The 17,429-nt window shown below is 38.1% G+C and overlaps 2 protein-coding genes across 6 annotated transcripts in view; both read right to left on the bottom strand.

The window, feature by feature from the left end:
- The window catches only part of CLCC1 (chloride channel CLIC like 1), a 75,549-nt gene extending 64,759 nt beyond the window's left edge, over positions 1-10,790 (bottom strand). For all 4 annotated transcript variants that reach the window (XM_077120035.1, XM_077120037.1, XM_077120036.1 and 1 more), the window contains exon 1: positions 10,624-10,790. In XM_077120035.1, the coding sequence (XP_076976150.1) occupies positions 10,624-10,747 (124 nt within the window). In that variant the 5' untranslated portion in view covers positions 10,748-10,790. The remainder of the gene's footprint in view (positions 1-10,623) is intronic.
- A 4,108-nt stretch (positions 10,791-14,898) lies between these two features.
- WDR47 (WD repeat domain 47) overlaps positions 14,899-17,429 on the bottom strand; it is a 142,957-nt gene continuing 140,426 nt past the window's right edge. For both annotated transcript variants that reach the window (XM_077120027.1, XM_077120029.1), the window contains exon 15: positions 14,899-16,276. In XM_077120027.1, the coding sequence (XP_076976142.1) occupies positions 16,134-16,276 (143 nt within the window). In that variant the 3' untranslated portion in view covers positions 14,899-16,133. The remainder of the gene's footprint in view (positions 16,277-17,429) is intronic.

The following is a 17,429-nucleotide window of genomic DNA, read 5'->3' as shown; positions in this document are numbered from 1 at the left end:
TCAGCAGGAGTTAGAAACAGGGTAAGACAATGGGTAATTGAAGCTGAAGGGATACAGACTGTGCAACAGGACTAGATACAAAAACTCAAAAATGGACAGCACAATAATACCTAATTGTAAAGTAATCATGTTAAAACACTGAATGAAGCTGCATCTGAGCTATAGGTTTTTGTTTTGTTTTGTGTTGTTTTGTTTTGATTTTACTATTATTACTTTTATTTTTTTCTCTATATTAACATTCTATATCTTTTTCGGTTATGTTGCTAGTTCTTCTAAACCAATGCAAATATACTAAGAAATGATGATCATGCATCTATGTGATGATGTTAAGAATTAATGATTGCATGTGTAGAATGGTATGATCTCTAAATGTTGGGTTAATTTCTTTTTTTCCGTTAATTAAAAAAAAAAAAAAAAGAGAAGGGATAATTGGAGATGAAGGGATACAGACTGTACAACGGGACTGGATATAAAAACTCAGAAATGGACAGCACAATACTACCCAATTGTAATGCAATTATGTTAAAACACTGAATGAAGCTGCATGTGAGGTATAGGTTTTTTGTTTTTGTTTTTTTTTGTTTTTTTTTCTTTCTATTATTGTTTTAATTCTTATTCTGTTGTCTTTTTATTTCTTTTTCTAAATCGATGCAAATGTACTAAGAAATGATGAATATGCAACTATGTGATGTTATTAAGAATTACTGATTGTACATGTAGATTGGAATGATTTCTAATTGTTTAGTTAATTCTTTTAATTAATAAAAAAAATATTAATTTATCTTCCGCACCATGCAGTAATGACATTTCTTTGTTCTTCCTCAATTAACATTGTTTTAAATTCATTTTTATTTATATATATTTATAATTTTCACTTACTTTTTATTTTTACTTTTGAATTCTCTCCCTTCTATGAGCACCAGTGTGAATTCATTCCCAATATATCTTGGGACATCTCCTTCTGAATTCAGAGTCTATTATTGATGAGTTTTTGCTTTTTTAAAATTTTTATTTATTTTTGGGGGGTTGGGGGTGGGTTGGTGATACATGGGCCAGAAATGGAGTCTAGGTCTCCCATGTGTTGGGCAGGTATTTTGCCACTGAACTATCCATGCTTTCCTGCCTAGTTTTTAGTAGAACCTCAAGTAGAAAAGTATCCCCTACATGAGATCCAGGCCTTGGTTTGGAGATGAATTTCAGACAAACCAAGTTCAAAAGGGAACCTTCAAAAGGGAACCTTCAATGCAAAAACCAAGTAAATACAAAGCTTTAGATGAGTGAAGGAAACCAACTTGCAAAATAACCTTATTAAGATAATCAAATGCACCAAACACAACAGAAAATCACAAAGCATATTAAGACTCATGCAGAAATTGCTCAGCCAAGCAACCAAATCAAAACACCAGCAGGGACACAGAATAAGGAACAACTACTCAAGGATATTTACAAAGAAACAAAGTATATCTGGAAGACTCTAGAAGAGCATAAAGTAGAATTTGAAAAATTAAGTAGAAAAATGACAGATCTTCACAAAGATGAAAGATAAAGTATATCAAATTAGAAATATACTAGAGACACATAATAGCATTTTCAAAGAAGCAAAAGAAAAGATAAATGAGCTAGAAGACTGAACAATTGAACTAGAGTGCACAAATGAACAAATGGCAAGAAGATGGGGAAAACGGAACTGGATCTAAAGGAAATGATGGACAACAAAAGGCCCAAAAATATAAGAATCACAGATGTCCCACAAAGAGAACAGAAGAATGAAAGGACTGGGAAGGTAAGTTGAACATATAATAGGGGAAAACTTTCCAATCCTTACGAAAGACATAAATATGAAATCAAAGAAGTTCAATGACTCCAAATGGAATAAATCCAAATAGGCTTACTCCAAAACACATACCAATCAAACTTGAAATGTTAAAGAGAAGCAGAAGGTCCTGAAAGCAGCACGAGAAAAGTGATCAAATACATACAAGGGAAAACACATGAGACTGATTTTGGACTACTCAATGGGCACCATGTAGGCAAGAAGGTAGCTTCCAGTTCTTTATCCAGCCAAGCTGTCCTTAAAAACTCAGGGAGAGATTAAAACCTTCAAAGACAAAGACTGAGAGAACTGGTCAACAAGAGACCTCCCCTACAAAAAATACTAAATGGAGTCCTGTCAGCTGGAAAAAAAAGACAGGTGAAGGAGATCTGGAGGACAGCACAGAATTGAAAAGTACCAGTGTTCTGGCTTGCTACCTGCCAGAATGCAACACACCAGAGACAAACTGACTTTCAATAAAAGGGGATTTATTGATTTCACAGAAAAATCTTTCAACCTGTTAGATCCAACACCCAGGGAAATCTGACTAAATGCCCAGACGCCAGCAGAAGATAACGGATCACGCTCAGAAAATTGAAAATATGCCCCAGTCAAAGGAACAAACCAATAGTTCAAATGAGATACAGGAGCTGAAACAAGTAATGCTGAATATACGAACAGAAATGGAAAACCTCTTCAAAAACAAAATCGATAAATTGAGGGAGGACATGAAGAAGACATGGGCTGAACAAAAAGAAGAAATAGAAAAACGGAAAAAACAAATCACAGAGCTTATGGAAGTGAAGGATAAAGTAGAAAAAATGGAAAAAATAATGGATACCTACAATGACAGATTTAAAGAGACAGAAGATAGAATTAGTGATTTGGAGGACGGAACATCTGAATTCCAAAAAGAAACAGAAACTATCGGGAAAAGAATGGAAAAATTTGAACAGGGTATCAGGGAACTCAAGGACAATATGAACCACACAAATATACGTGTTGTGGGTGTCCCAGAAGGAGAAGAGAAGGGAAAAGGAGGAGAAAAACTAACGGAAGAAATTATCACTGAAAATTTCCCAACTCTTATGAAAGACCTAAAATTACAGATCCAAGAAGTGCAGCACACCCCAAAGAGATTAGACCCAAATAGGCGTTCTCCAAGACACTTACTAGTTAGAATGTCAGAGGTCAAAGAGAAAGAGAGGATCTTGAAAGCAGCAAGAGAAAAACAATGTATCACATACAAGGGAAACCCAATAAGACTATGTGTAGATTTCTCAGCAGAAACCATGGAAGCTAGAAGACAGTGGGATGATATATTTAAGTTACTAAAAGAGAAAAACTGCCAACCAAGACTCCTATATCCAGCAAAATTGTCCTTCAAAAATGAGGGAGAAATTAAAACATTCTCAGACAAAAAGTCACTGAGAGAATTTGTGACCAAGAGACCAGCTCTGCAAGAAATACTAAAGGGAGCACTAGAGTCAGACACGAAAAGACAGAAGAGAGAGGTATGGAGAAGAGTATAGAAAGAAGGAAAGTCAGATATGATATATATAATGCAAAAGGCAAAATGGTAGAGGAAAATATTATCCAAACAGTAATAACTCTAAATGTTAATGGACTGAATTCCCCAATCAAAAGACATAGACTGGCAGAATGGATTAAAAAACAGGATCCTTCCATATGCTGTCTACAGGAAACACATCTTAGACCCAAAGATAAACATAGGTTGAAAGTGAAAGGTTGGGAAAAGATATTTCATGCAAATAACAACCAGAAAATAGCAGGAGTGGCTACACTAATATCCAACAAATTAGACTTCAAATGCAAAACAGTTAAAAGAGACAAAGAAGGACACTATATACTAATAAAAGGAACAATTAAACAAGAAGACATAATAATCATAAATATTTGCGCACCGAATCAGCATGTCCCAAAATACGTGAGGAATACACTGCAAACACTGAAAAGGGAAATAGACACAAATACCATAATAGTTGGAGACTTCAATTCACCACTCTCATCAATGGACAGAACATCTAGACAGAGGATCAATAAAGAAATAGAGAATCTGAATATTACTATAAAGGAGCTAGACTTAACAGACATTTATAGGACATTACATCCCACAACAGCAGGATACATCTTTTTCTCAAGTGCTCATGGATCATTCTCAAACATAGACCATATGCTGGGTCACAAAGCAAGTCTTAACAAATTTAAAAAGATTGAAATCATACACAACACTTTCTCGGATCATAAAGGAATGAAGTTGGAAATCAATAATGGGCGGAGTGCCAGAAAATTCACAAATACGTGGAGGCTCAACAACACACTCCTAAACAACGAGTAGGTCAAAGAAGAAATTGCTAGGAAATTAGTAAATACCTCAAGGCGAATGAAAATGAAAACACAACATATCAAAACTTATGGGACGCAGCAAAGGCAGTGCTAAGAGGGAAATTTATTGCCCTAAATGCCTATATCAGAAAAGAAGAAAAGGCAAAAATGCAGGAATTAACTGTCCACTTGGAAGAACTGGAGAAAGAACAGCAAACTAATCCCAAAGCAAGCAAAAGGAAAGAAATAACAAAGATTAGAGCAGAAATAAATGAAATTGAAAACATGAAAACAATAGAGAAAATCAATAAGACCAGAAGTTGGTTCTATGAGAAAATCAATAAGATTGATGGGCCCTTAGCAAGATTGACAAAAAGAAGAAGAGAGAGGATGCAAATAAATAAGATCAGAAATGGAAGGGGAGACATAACTACTGACCTCACAGAAATAAAGGAGGTAATAACAGGATACTATGAACAACTTTATGCTAATAAATATAACAATTTAGATGAAATGGACGGGTTCCTGGAAAGACATGAACAACCAACTTTGACTCAAGAAGAAATAGATGACCTCAACAAACCAATCACAAGTAAAGAAATTGAATTAGTCATTCAAAAGCTTTCTAAAAAGAAAAGTCCAGGACCAGACGGCTTCACATGTGAATTCTACCAAACGTTCCAGAAAGAATTAGTACCAACTCTCCTCAAACTCTTCAAAAAAATCGAAGTGGAGGGAAATCTACCTAATTCATTCTATGAAGCCAAAAACACCCTCATACCAAAACCAGGCAAAGATATTACAAAAAAAGAAAACTACAGACCAATCTCTCTAATGAATATAGATGCAAAAATCCTCAATAAAATTCTAGCAAATCGTATCCAACAACACATTAAAAGAATTATACATCATGACCAAGTAGGATTCATCCCAGGTATGCAAGGATGGTTCAACATAAGAAAATCAATTAATGTAATACACCATATCAACAAATCAAAGCAGAAAAATCACATGATCATCTCAATTGATGCAGAGAAGGCATTTGACAAGATTCAACATCCTTTCCTGTTGAAAACACTTCAAAAGATAGGAATACAAGGGAACTTCCTTAAAATGATAGAGGGAATATATGAAAAACTCACAGCTAACATCATCCTCAATGGTGAAAAATTGAAAACTTTCCCCCTAAGATCAGGAACAAGACAAGGATGTCCACTATCACCACTATTATTCAACATTGTGTTGGAGGTTCTAGCCAGAGCAATTAGACAAGAAAAAGAACTACAAGGCATCAAAATTGGAAAGGAAGAAGTAAAACTATCACTGTTTGCAGACGATATGATACTATACGTCGAAAACCTGGAAAAATCCACATCAAAACTACTAGAGCTAATAAATGAGTACAGCAAAGTAGCAGGTTACAAGATCAACATTCAAAAATCTGTAGCATTTCTATACACTAGTAATGAACAAGCGGAGGGGGAAATCAAGAAACGAATCCCATTTACAATTGCAACTAAAAGAATAAAATACCTAGGAATAAATTTAACTAAAGAGACAAAAAACCTATATAAAGAAAACTACAAAAAACTGTTAAAAGAAATCACAGAAGACCTAAATAGATGGAAGGGCATACCGTGTTCATGGATTGGAAGACTAAATATAGTTAAGATGTCAATCCTACCTAAATTGATTTACAGATTCAATGCAATACCAATCAAAATCCCAACAACTTATTTTTCAGAAATAGAAAAACCAATAAGCAAATTTATCTGGAAGGGCAGGGTGCCCCGAATTGCTAAAAAACATCTTCAGAAAAAAAACGAAGCTGGAGGTCTCGCGCTGCCGGACTTTAAGGCATATTATGAAGCCACAGTGGTCAAAACAGCATGGTATTGGCATAAAGATAGATATATCGACCAATGGAATCGAATAGCGTGCTCAGATATAGACCCTCTCATCTATGGACATTTACTCTTTGATAAGGCAGTCAAGCCAACTCACCTGGGACAGAACAGTCTCTTCAATAAATGGTGCCTAGAAAACTGGATATCCATATGCAAAAGAATGAAAGAAGACCCATATCTCACACCCTATACAAAAGTTAACTCAAAATGGATCAAAGATCTAAACATTAGGTCTAAGACCATAAAACAGTTAGAGGAAAATGTAGGGAGATATCTTATGAAACTTACAATTGGAGGCGGTTTTATGGACCTTAAATCTAAAGCAAAAGCACTGAAGAAGGAAATAAATAAATGGGAGCTCCTCAAAATTAAACACTTTTGTGCATCAAAGAACTTCATCAAGAAAGTAGAAAGACAGCCTACACAATGGGAGACAATATTTGGAAATGACATATCAGATAAAGGTCTAGTATCCAGAATTTATAAAGAGATGGTTCAACTCAACAACAACAAAAAGACAGCCAACCCAATTACAAAATGGGAAAAAGACTTGAACAGACACCTATCAGAAGAGGAAATACAAATGTCCAAGAGGCACATGAAGAGATGCTCAATGTCCCTGGCCATTAGAGAAATGCAAATCAAAACCACAATGAGATATCATCTCACACCCACCAGAATGGCCATTATCAACAAAACAGAAAATGACAAGTGCTGGAGAGGATGCGGAGAAAGAGGCACACTTATCCACTGTTGGTGGGAATGTCAAATGGTCAACCACTGTGGAAGGCAGTTTGGCGGTTCCTCAAAAAGCTGAATATAGAATTGCCATACGACCCAGCAATACCATTGCTGGGTATCTACTCAAAGGACTTAAGGGCAAAAACACAAACGGACATTTGCACACCAATGTTTATAGCAGCGTTATTTACAATTGCAAAGAGATGGAAACAACCAAAATGTCCATCAACAGACGAGTGGCTAAACAAACTGTGGTATATACATACGATGAAATATTATGCAGCTTTAAGACAGGATAAACTTATGAAGCATGTATTAACATGGATGGACCTAGAGAACATTATGCTGAGTGAGTCTAGCCAAAAACTAAAGGACAAATACTGTATGGTCCCATTGATGTGAATGGACATTCGAGAATAAACTTGGAATATGTCATTGGTAACAGAGTCCAGCAGGAGTTAGAAACAGGGTAAGATAATGGGTAATTGGAGCTGAAGGGATACAGACTGTGCAACAGGACTAGATACAAAAACCCAAAAATGGACAGCACAATAATACCTAATTGTAAAGTAATCATGTTAAAACACTGAATGAAGCTGCATCTGAGCTATAGGTTTTTTTGTTTTTTTTTTTTACTATTATTATTACTTTTATTTTTTTTCTCTATATTAACATTCTATATCTTTTTCTGTTGTGTTGCTAGTTCTTATAAACCGATGCAAATGTACTAAGAAACGATGATCACGCATCTATGTGATGATGTTAAGAATTACTGATTGCATATGTAGAATGGTATGATTTCTAAATGTTGGGTCAATTTCTTTTTTCCGTTAATAAAAAAAAAAAATTAGTGCAATTACAAAAAAGTGCTATCAAGTATAACAAATGTCCCACACCAATGCAATGTGCTGGTGGTGGCGTGGGGTATGGGAATCTATTTCATGCACCATATACACCTACAACTTGTCTAATAAACTTTTTTTGTTTAAAGAGACTTACAATAAAGTCAGAGAGCTGTGTATAGAGAAAAGTCCTTATGCCACCCTGCCCTTATACCACCATCACAAGGTTATAAGTGAAACCTAAGCAGATTTCCTTTCTGGAAAATAAAAAAACATTTCTAAGATCCTCAATCCTAACCAACTTCTCTTTTTTCCTTCCTCTTTCTTCCTTTTAAAACCCTTTCCTGATTTTTTTCTAAAATAGGCATCACATGCTAATGGGAAAAGGCTGATCTGAGATTCTGCCCCATCTCTTTGGTTTTTCATTCCTACATTTAATTCTCACAATAGTGCCTATATATAATGCACATGTATTTCTAAAGTCCTTAAAATACAGGATTTTTGCCCTTGGGTGAGAATTTTAACCTGAGTTTTATCTTTCTCCAAAAAAGGTGGGAAATAAGAGACACTGAAAAAGTAACATTAAGAATTTCTACTATTAGTTTCATTTCAGAGGGCTGGAATATTGGGAAAGCTTCTTTTACTGACATTGCCTCATTGTAAATTATAAAACCCATTATTCTAACCACATTTTTATTTCTCTTGTAGTGTGGTATCCAGGCAACCTATCTCTTTTGCTATGTAATTCTGAGAATTCTCATTCCTAGAGTACCTGAGCCAAGCCAAACAAGTGGACAATGGAGGCTGCAGGTATAGCATCACTAGTAATTTGCTCTTCTCATTACTTACTATCTTTGAACATAAGGTTTCCTGCCTATGTCTACGAAAGCCAGAATCAGTCCCCTCTGCATGATAAGGATTCTTTAATTCAGAGTATATAAAGATGTCAATTATAAAAAGACTAAAATACCAGCTGAATATCCAGATTATTTTGGAAATCTAATCACACTAGCAATCTATAACAAATTCACAAAACGATCACTATCTAAACTGAGAAATTCCAATCGAAGATTCTGAGACATAAAGGTGCTGAGGTCTTAACAGTGACAGTGCACTTCTCTTTGAGTCAGGTGTTTGGATTCAGATACGACAGGTTCTGGGCTTAAGATAAAGTTAAAGCTTTATCTTAGAGTTAAAGTTCAAACCATATTCAATTAATGTTGCAAATCAAATAAACTTGATCTTTCATATAAATTAAATGAAAAACAAAATAAATGTTATTTCTACTAAATAGGAGAAGAACAATTTCTGTAAGAATTTGCAAATGGAATGATGCTGATGAATAGAGAATGGTCATACCAATAAGATACATAAACCAGACAAATCTGTAAAAAAAAAAAAAACCTTGCCTGACTTTCCCAACCTGGGACACAGTGTAGGTTGTTACCTGAATCTGTGCTCCCCAATGCAATTCTAAGACCCCAAATAAACGCATTTGTTACTTTATAAAGACAAACAAAACCAGATTCTGATTCGGTAGGTCTGAGGTTCTGCCTTCCTGACAAGCTGTTAACACCAGCTATACAGGTCCATATATCATACTCTGAATATAACAACATGTCAAGAAAAAGTAACCAACGTATGCTGATTTAGTTGAATGGCAGCATCTAGATCTTTTTACTACTTATAAACATACTTGTCTCTCCCCCAGTTTCTACTATTTTGCCACTATTTTGATATTATTTTCACCTGCTCTGGCTCGGATACTAATTATAGCTGATATCTCAGGATTATCTGTGTGCCAAGCACTGTTGCATACATTAACTCATTTAATCATCAGAAAATTCTATAGCGTCTTCCCCATATATTTCCATTTTACAGATTAGGAAAACTAATTAGGCCCGGCAGTCACTCAGCTAGTGGGTGGTAAAGCCAACCCTCTAATTCCCCTACCTAAGCTGCCGTGGTCTTAGTGGCAGTTGAGGTCACTCAAAGACGATGGGATTTTAGAGGGGGTTGAGAAGGGGAGCTGCTGGGTCCATGTCTCTACATCAGAGTCAGAGCGCGGGAAAGAGGTTTAATAACCGGAGAGTCGCCAGGAAAGCCCAGGTACACCGCTGGCTGCTGAGGGGAAACCGGCAGACTACAAAAGTTCAACGAATTTACACTCTTAAAGGAAAAGAGAAGACTAAACCTGTATAATAAAATTCAAATTCTGTATTAACTTGGATGGACCATGGCATAAAAGTCAAGAGTTTACAATTCAGTTCATGTGTATATATGTAGTTTCCCCGAGCCGTGGCTCTCAAATTTCAGGATGTTACTGAAGCACTTGGAAGGTTTGTAGAAACAGACCTCTAGAGGGTCCCACGGGCCTCACCCAGCGTTTCTGATTTTGCAGGTAGGGGAACGCGGCCCGAAATGTGCATTTCTAACAAGTTCCTAGATGACGACAAAGATGATAGCCTGAAGCCCGCGCGCTCAGAGAAAACCTGACTTTTCACCACCCAGTGTTAAATGTAACAGGCTTATGGCATCTCTAAGCTTTTTACGCTCAAATTAGATTTGGGGTTTAACAATTCAATTACAACTGAATCCGCGCTATTTTACTACCAGTTTTGGTTCAAATTATATTTAAAGTTTTAGAGATAACCGAAGCCAGCAAAATGCATCGTTCGCTCGGGTTTTGCTTTGTACTTGCTTGTTCCTTTTCCCTAGGCCGCTCTCTGAACCGTGTAACGCAACAGCATCCGCATAACGACAGAGATAAGAAGGCCCGAGAGGTAAGACGGGGGGTCGCCTGCCCGTCGAGGGAACGAGGAGTTCTGAAGCCGCCCCACAGGCGCCAGCGCGGCCCCCAGCCCGGGCAGCGCCCGCGGCCTCCCTGGAGCCTGCACAGCCGGCCCGCTGGCTCCGGCGAGCCCAAGCCGCAGCCCCGACCGCCGCACAAATACGCCAGACCGCGGGGACTCACGCCCAGGAATGCCGGACTGTTCCTCCAGGAAGAGACCGGCCCAACTTCTCAGGAGAAGATGGCGAGTGGCCCGGCCGGACCTCGCAGCACTTAAGCCAGGGCGGGACCTCCCGCGCCACCCCATCGACTCGCTAGGCCCGCGGCTGCGCGTCCTGCGTGGGCGCCCGGCTCTGGGGCTCCGCCGAGGGGCGGGGCCAAGCTCTTCTCGCGGGTTTTAGGTTAGGGATTTTCTTTTTCTCTCCAAATGATAGCTTACGCGGAACCCAAATGTGTAAAACGAATACGCAGCGTGTCTTATTGCTGTTAATTTATTTCATAAATTCGAATGCATTTATGTGTAACGTTTACAATGAAGCCGGAAATCTATTTTGAGCATCTTTTTTTTAAATGGGGATAAAGGGTGACCAAGATAGTTCTGTTTTAGAGGGCGGAGAGTTTGCACGCTGTGGAGTAGTTGAAATGTTAAATTTTGTTTGTTTTGTTGTTGCCTGTAACTGCTGGCCTGACACTCTTAGGAAACTCAAGAAGGAGGTGACAAGAGAAGTTTTATTCCGGTCTGTAAACAAAAGTTAACTGGCAACACATTAAAATTTGCTATAGAATTCAATATAGTTGAATGCATGTTGCTTATTTTATAATTTTTTTAAAATACTTAAACATCTAAAAGGTAAAACTCAAATAACACTTCTGAAGCCACCCAGAGGTAGAGTTACCCTCTGCATTGCCCTTCCACCCCTTCTCCTCCGTGTCACCCTCAGCGGGGGTTCAGAGCGAAGATATTTCGCTCCTCTCCGTTTTAGGGGAGACTCCAAGAATCTATTGACCTCCATTACTACATGTAGAAGGCAGTGTGGAGGGCACTGAAAAAGGACATACATAGGTATTTATTGAAATACGGTAATTTCTGCTGCTTGTTATCTAATGCCTTGCAGGAAGATACCCCATATCCAGGATGATTTTAAAAGTTTTCTCACTGACAGTGATGATTGTTTTAGTTTACCAAAGCTGCCAAAATGAAACACACCAGAGAGGGACCGACATTTAATAAGGGGATTTTTTTAGTTACAAATTTAGTTCTTCGGAGGAAAGGCAACAGCTAGCTTTCAGCTGAGTCTCTGTCACATGGGAAAGCACACAGCGATGACTGCTACTAGCCTTCTGACCTGGCTTCTGGATTCCAATGGCTTTTCCCAGGGCTCTTTGGGCATCTCCAGACATCTTGCCTGAGCTGCTAAGCGGGCTTTGGACTTCACTCTTTTAAGTCTCCAGCTAATTATATTAAACTTCACTCATTGTGGAGGGCACTCCCCTTAGCTGATTGCAGTTGAATCAGCCATAGGTGAATTTCACATGCTGATGATGTAAGTCCACAGAAACAGAACAAGGAGGCATCATCACCTGGCCAAGCTGACACCTGAACCTAACTACCACAAAAATGGAACACATTATTTTATGAACATTTTAATCATGAAATTGAGCTGGTCTATATCAAGAAATTGGCCTTTCTCCTAGTTTAAACTTAGCCCTAATAACCTGCTAGAATGTGAAATTAATCATGAAAGCCAGAAGGGATGTGCCCTATTCAGCAGAATTTCCTTCTGTGTGTCTACTATGGAGGAAAACTACCTATTGAAAACTCACAAGTTCACTAGATTCATCTTTCTAAAGCATCCAATTCATCATATTTTAGTCTTAATTATCCAGTTTCCCAGACTGTTATTAATCAACTTTCACAATATATCAGGATAGAAAGTTTCCCTATATTTTGGATAAAAGAGAAGACATGTAAAAGTTATGCATCAGCCAAGGGTTAAAAAGCACATTAGTTGGATGAATGTTAGAAAGAAACATAAGAAATTGATTATGAGGTTCATCCATTGAACCACACAATCTCCAAGTAAATTTGAAAAATAGCTCTCTAAATTGAAAACCACAAATACTGAAGAATGGGAATAGTTCTAGGTGTTGTGGTGAATTGTATCATGTACCCCACAAAAGGCATGTTCAGGCCCCGACTCCTTGTCCTGTGGTGTGAGCCCAATTGTAAATAGGACTTTGAAGATGTTATGAAGGTATGCCACACTTAAATGAGAGTAGGCCTTAAACCAACATGGCTGATATCCTTATAAGCAAAGGAGATTGGACATAGAAAAGAAGCCACAGGGAACAGCCAAAAGCTGGGAGTCAACAGAACCCTGAAGAAAAAAGAGAAGTTTCAGCCATGTGCATTGTCATATAACAGAAAAGCCAAGGACCAAGGATGGCTGGCAGCCAGCCCCTGGATGCCATGGTTTTTAGGGAGAAAGGATCACATTGTTGATGCCTTGATTTCTGACTTCTCCTAATCTTGAAAACATATGTCAATAAATTCCTGTTGTTAAGCCAATCTACTGTAGGACATTTGTTTTACCAACTGGGAAGCAGTGGGCTGCTGCTATGACAAATATGCACAAATGGCTTTAGATTGGCTAATGGGTAGATGCTGGAAAAATTATGAGAAAATTGGTAGAAAAGGCCTAGATTGCTCTGAAGAGACTGTTGGTAGAAATATGGATGTCAAAATTACTTCTGATATGGCCTTAGAAGGAAATGATGAATGTGTTATTGGAAATTGGAGGAAAGGTGATCCTTGTATGAAGTGGCAGAGAACTTTAGCAAAATGTGTTTTGATGTCAGCTTGAAAGATAAATTTATGAACAGTGAACTTGGATATTAGCTGAGGAGATTTCTAAGCTAAATGTGAAAGGTACGACCTGGCTTCTTGCAGCTTACAGTAAAATATGAGAGAGATGAGATAAGATGAGAACTGAATTCCTAATTACAAAGAAACCAGCAATTAGTGATTTGAAAAAATTCTCAGCCTATCCATGTAGCTCTAAGACAAAGGTCAGAGCAGCTCTATCAGGGACCTCCCTGAGCATCTGGGAAGTGTGTCTCCAGAGAACACAGTTCCACACGAGAGTTTAACTGAACAACCCTTACTAAGGAGGGTGTGGCTGGACATGGATCCTGTTGGCCATCTCAGTGGAAGCTAGGATTGGAAACGCAGTTATCTAGGAAGGATCTGTGGACCTTTCTTCTGTCTGAAGGCTTTGACCCATGGAACTGCACACAAAGCCGAGGTTTTCACAAAATTTATATGAACAGAAGCTATGCCATCTTGGTCTGAAAAGGACAGAGAAGGGAATTGAAGAATGACTTCAACGGCAGAACCATGGAATGAGGACATCTTGAGCCAGAGGGCAGGCTCACCCTGACAGGTGGAAAGGACAGATCTGCTCCTGCACTTGGAGAAGGCAGACCACCTGCCCCAGTGGGGCTTGGAAGCAGTGGTGGGCCTTGCACCCATTTTTTCAACCACCCCAGTGCTTACAGAGGGTGGAGTCCACACCCAAGGTTCAGGGAGGGCATGGCCACTGCAAAAAGGGTGCCACTCTACCAGGCCTGGAGGACAAGACATGGGTCCACAGGTAATGTTCAGACTTTGAAATCTAATGAAGTTTGCTCTGCTTGATTTTGAAATTGTTTAAGAACCATTAACTGTTTTCCTTCTAATGTCTCCTTTCAGGAATGGGAATGTTTATCCCATGTCTGTCCCACCACTGTATATTGGAAGCAGATAACTTATTTGCCATATTACACGGGTCCAGGGGAGAGGAATTTTGCCCCAGGACAGAACATACCCATAACTGATTTTGATGGACTTTTACTTAGCAATATTACTAAAATAATAGAGGCTTTTGGGAGGTTGTGATGGAATAAATGTATTTTGCATGTGGGAAGAACATGTCATTTTGGGATCCAGAGGACAGACTAATGGGAATTGAATCATGTACCCCACAAAACACATGTTTAGGCCCCAACCTCTGGTCCTGTGGGTATTAACCCTTTTGTATGCAGGACCTGTGAAAATGTGTTTATTAAAGTGTGCCCAAACTGAGAGTGGGCCTTAATTCAATATCACTGAAGTCCTTCTCAGCAAAGGAACCTGGATACACAAAAAAGTCCTTCTCAGCAAAGGAACCTGCCATAGGGAGCAGCCAGAGCTGGAAGTTAGCAGAAACTCCGAAAGAGAAAGAGGACGCCGCCATGTGTGTACCACTGTGTGAAAAGTCAAGGACCAAAGATTACTGGTGACCAGCCAAAGAAAACCACAGTCTTTGGAGAGAACGCATTATATTGTTGAGGTCTTGATTTTGGTCTTTCCTAGTTTCAAAACTGTGAGCCAATAAAGTCCTGTTGTTAAGCCAATCTACTCTATGGTGTTTGTTTTAGCAGCTGGAGAAACTAAAACAGGTGTCAAGAGGTCTTTATTGAAATAAGAGCACAATTACACTTCTAATACCCTTTCCACTTGTTATACAATAGGTTAAAAATGCTTGCTACATAACAGTGCACAGACAATTCAATAATTACAACCAATTCAACTGCATTTAACATAAATAAAATAGCCTATTTAATAATTTAAAGTAAAACTACTATACAATATGAAAATAAAGATACATAAATGTTAGGATCTACAATGCTGTAGAACTAAATCATTATTCTGCATTAGATAAAACAGTGCAAGGAAAAAACCCAAATAAGCTTTTGGAGTGCAAAGTTTAGATTTTCCATTTTAAATTATCATGCAGACATAGCATTTCAAGCCATGCTATAGTCTATGGCAAAGTTGTTAACCTTCGTTTTTACTTTTTTAAGAAAAAAAAATGCTGTCTGGGATATTTACTGTACCATTGAGTGTTACATCACTTAACTGCAGCTGCTCTACTTGCATCTACAGTACAGTTTAAGGGAGGGGTCTTGCTGCATTCAAAAAATTAAAAATTTTCTGAAGTAAACATGTTTGTTTACCTGGTAGCCTGAATTGTAACAAAATAGTAATCATATTCCTGGTTTAAGAAAAAAGAAAATGCCTATAACACCTAATGAACTAATAAGCAGTTTTCTTTCCATCTTTCAACTCCATAATGATCCTTAGTGAAAACAACCATATAAACTTTGAAAGAGATAAAATTCTGATCTCTGGATGACAAATGATACACTATCATGGGGTTGTGAGAAGAGCATAAGTAATTTCTGAATACCTATGTTGAATCTGTATTGGGCATGGCTGCATTACATATAATAGTATGCTTAAAGTATAGTTCAATAACAGTGTGTATAGAAAACTTATTTAGGCAAAGACCAAGGAATGCATTTAATACTAAACTGTAAACACATTGTCCACCTTCACTTGGAGTGCACACTGACAATATAAGAGCTCTTCTGCAGATTTTGGCAACGAGACTACATATAGCAGGTCACAGCAGCACGAGCTCACATGGAAGACTGAAAGCACTGCAGAACACCATCACCCAACACCTCCTATCAGTAGGATACATGGTAATAAGGGCCTCCTCGTGTTAAGTCACTTTCCTGGGCAGTCTACGTTCTTCAAATTGGTAATTTTCACAACTCAGTAGTCTTAAGTCTGTGCTTTTGCTGCATAGATTGACTTCAAGTGTACTCTATCCATTGTATGTCCAGAGGGTTACAGTTCTGTCTGCAGAGGATGACAGGAAGGAAAGATCCTGGGTGTGCCATCTACACTGAATCACTTTGTCCTTGTGTTCCCCCACCACCATGATAGGCAGCTGCTTAGTGAGGTCGCCTAAATTAAAAAAGAAAAGATATGTTGAATTACATTACAAAATAATTCTAAACATAAGATTTTTTTTTTTGCATGGGCAGGTACCGGGAATCAAACCTGGGTCTCCCACATGGCAGATTAGAACTCTGCTTGCTGAGCCACAGTGGCCCATCATAAACATAAGATTTTACAGACCTCCTGTTACTTTAAGACTTCACAGTATTAAAAACCCTAAACTATATTGATATAATAAGTAGAAAGGTTAAATTACTGAATACCTAATAGTGTTACTAGTATCTGGTAACATAAGCACAACAACACGTGACTCAGCTAGACATTCTCTTCTTGAAACTCTCTTAACTTGGCTTCCTCACATCAATGCTAATCCATCTCAATCTCTTTTGTTGGCTTCCCTTCTTTCCTGACTTAAAATTTGGTGAATCCCCGGAGCCAGCCCTCAGATTTCTTCTGCTCTCTTTCTACTTCACTTCTAAGGAAATTTCATCTTAATACCATGGCCATTTATATACTTATGATTCACACATTTTATCTCCAGCCTTGACTCCTCACCTAAGCTCCAGATTAATATCCAGATAGTTATTCAACCTCTTACTTGACTGTCTGATAGTCATATTAAATTTGACATGACTAAAAGCAAACACTTGATTTTCTGGCCTAAACCTGTTCCTTGCCCAAACCATCTTCCCTATCTCAATTAATGCACCATATGGTTGCTCATGTCAAAAAGCTAGAAGTCATCTTTGATTCCTTTTTCCCTCACTCCCCAAATCTAATCCAAATAAATTAAAATATATCCAAAATTCAATCACTTCTTATCACCTCCACCTCGACCACTATTTCAATAGCCTCCTCACTGAGCTTTCTACTTCTATTCTTGATCCCCTTACAATCCATTCTCCCCTTACAGAACTCAAAGTTGTTTTTAAAAAGGTAATTCGGATCACATCATGCCCCTGTTTAAAATTTTCCACAGACTTCCTGTTATACTTTTTAAAGTGACTACAAAATCCTGCCTCTGATTTATTCTCCTCCCTCTTTCTCCCTTGACTCACTAAGTGCCAGCCACAATGGCTTCTTACAGTGTTTTGAGCATGTGAAGTTTGTTCCTGCCTCAGCATCTTTATATTGCTATGCTCTCCTAGTATCCTGGTAG

This window comes from Tamandua tetradactyla, chromosome 11 (assembly GCF_023851605.1).
Source record: "Tamandua tetradactyla isolate mTamTet1 chromosome 11, mTamTet1.pri, whole genome shotgun sequence".
NCBI lineage: Eukaryota > Metazoa > Chordata > Mammalia > Pilosa > Myrmecophagidae > Tamandua > Tamandua tetradactyla.
This window is presented reverse-complemented; position numbering and strand designations above follow the sequence as displayed.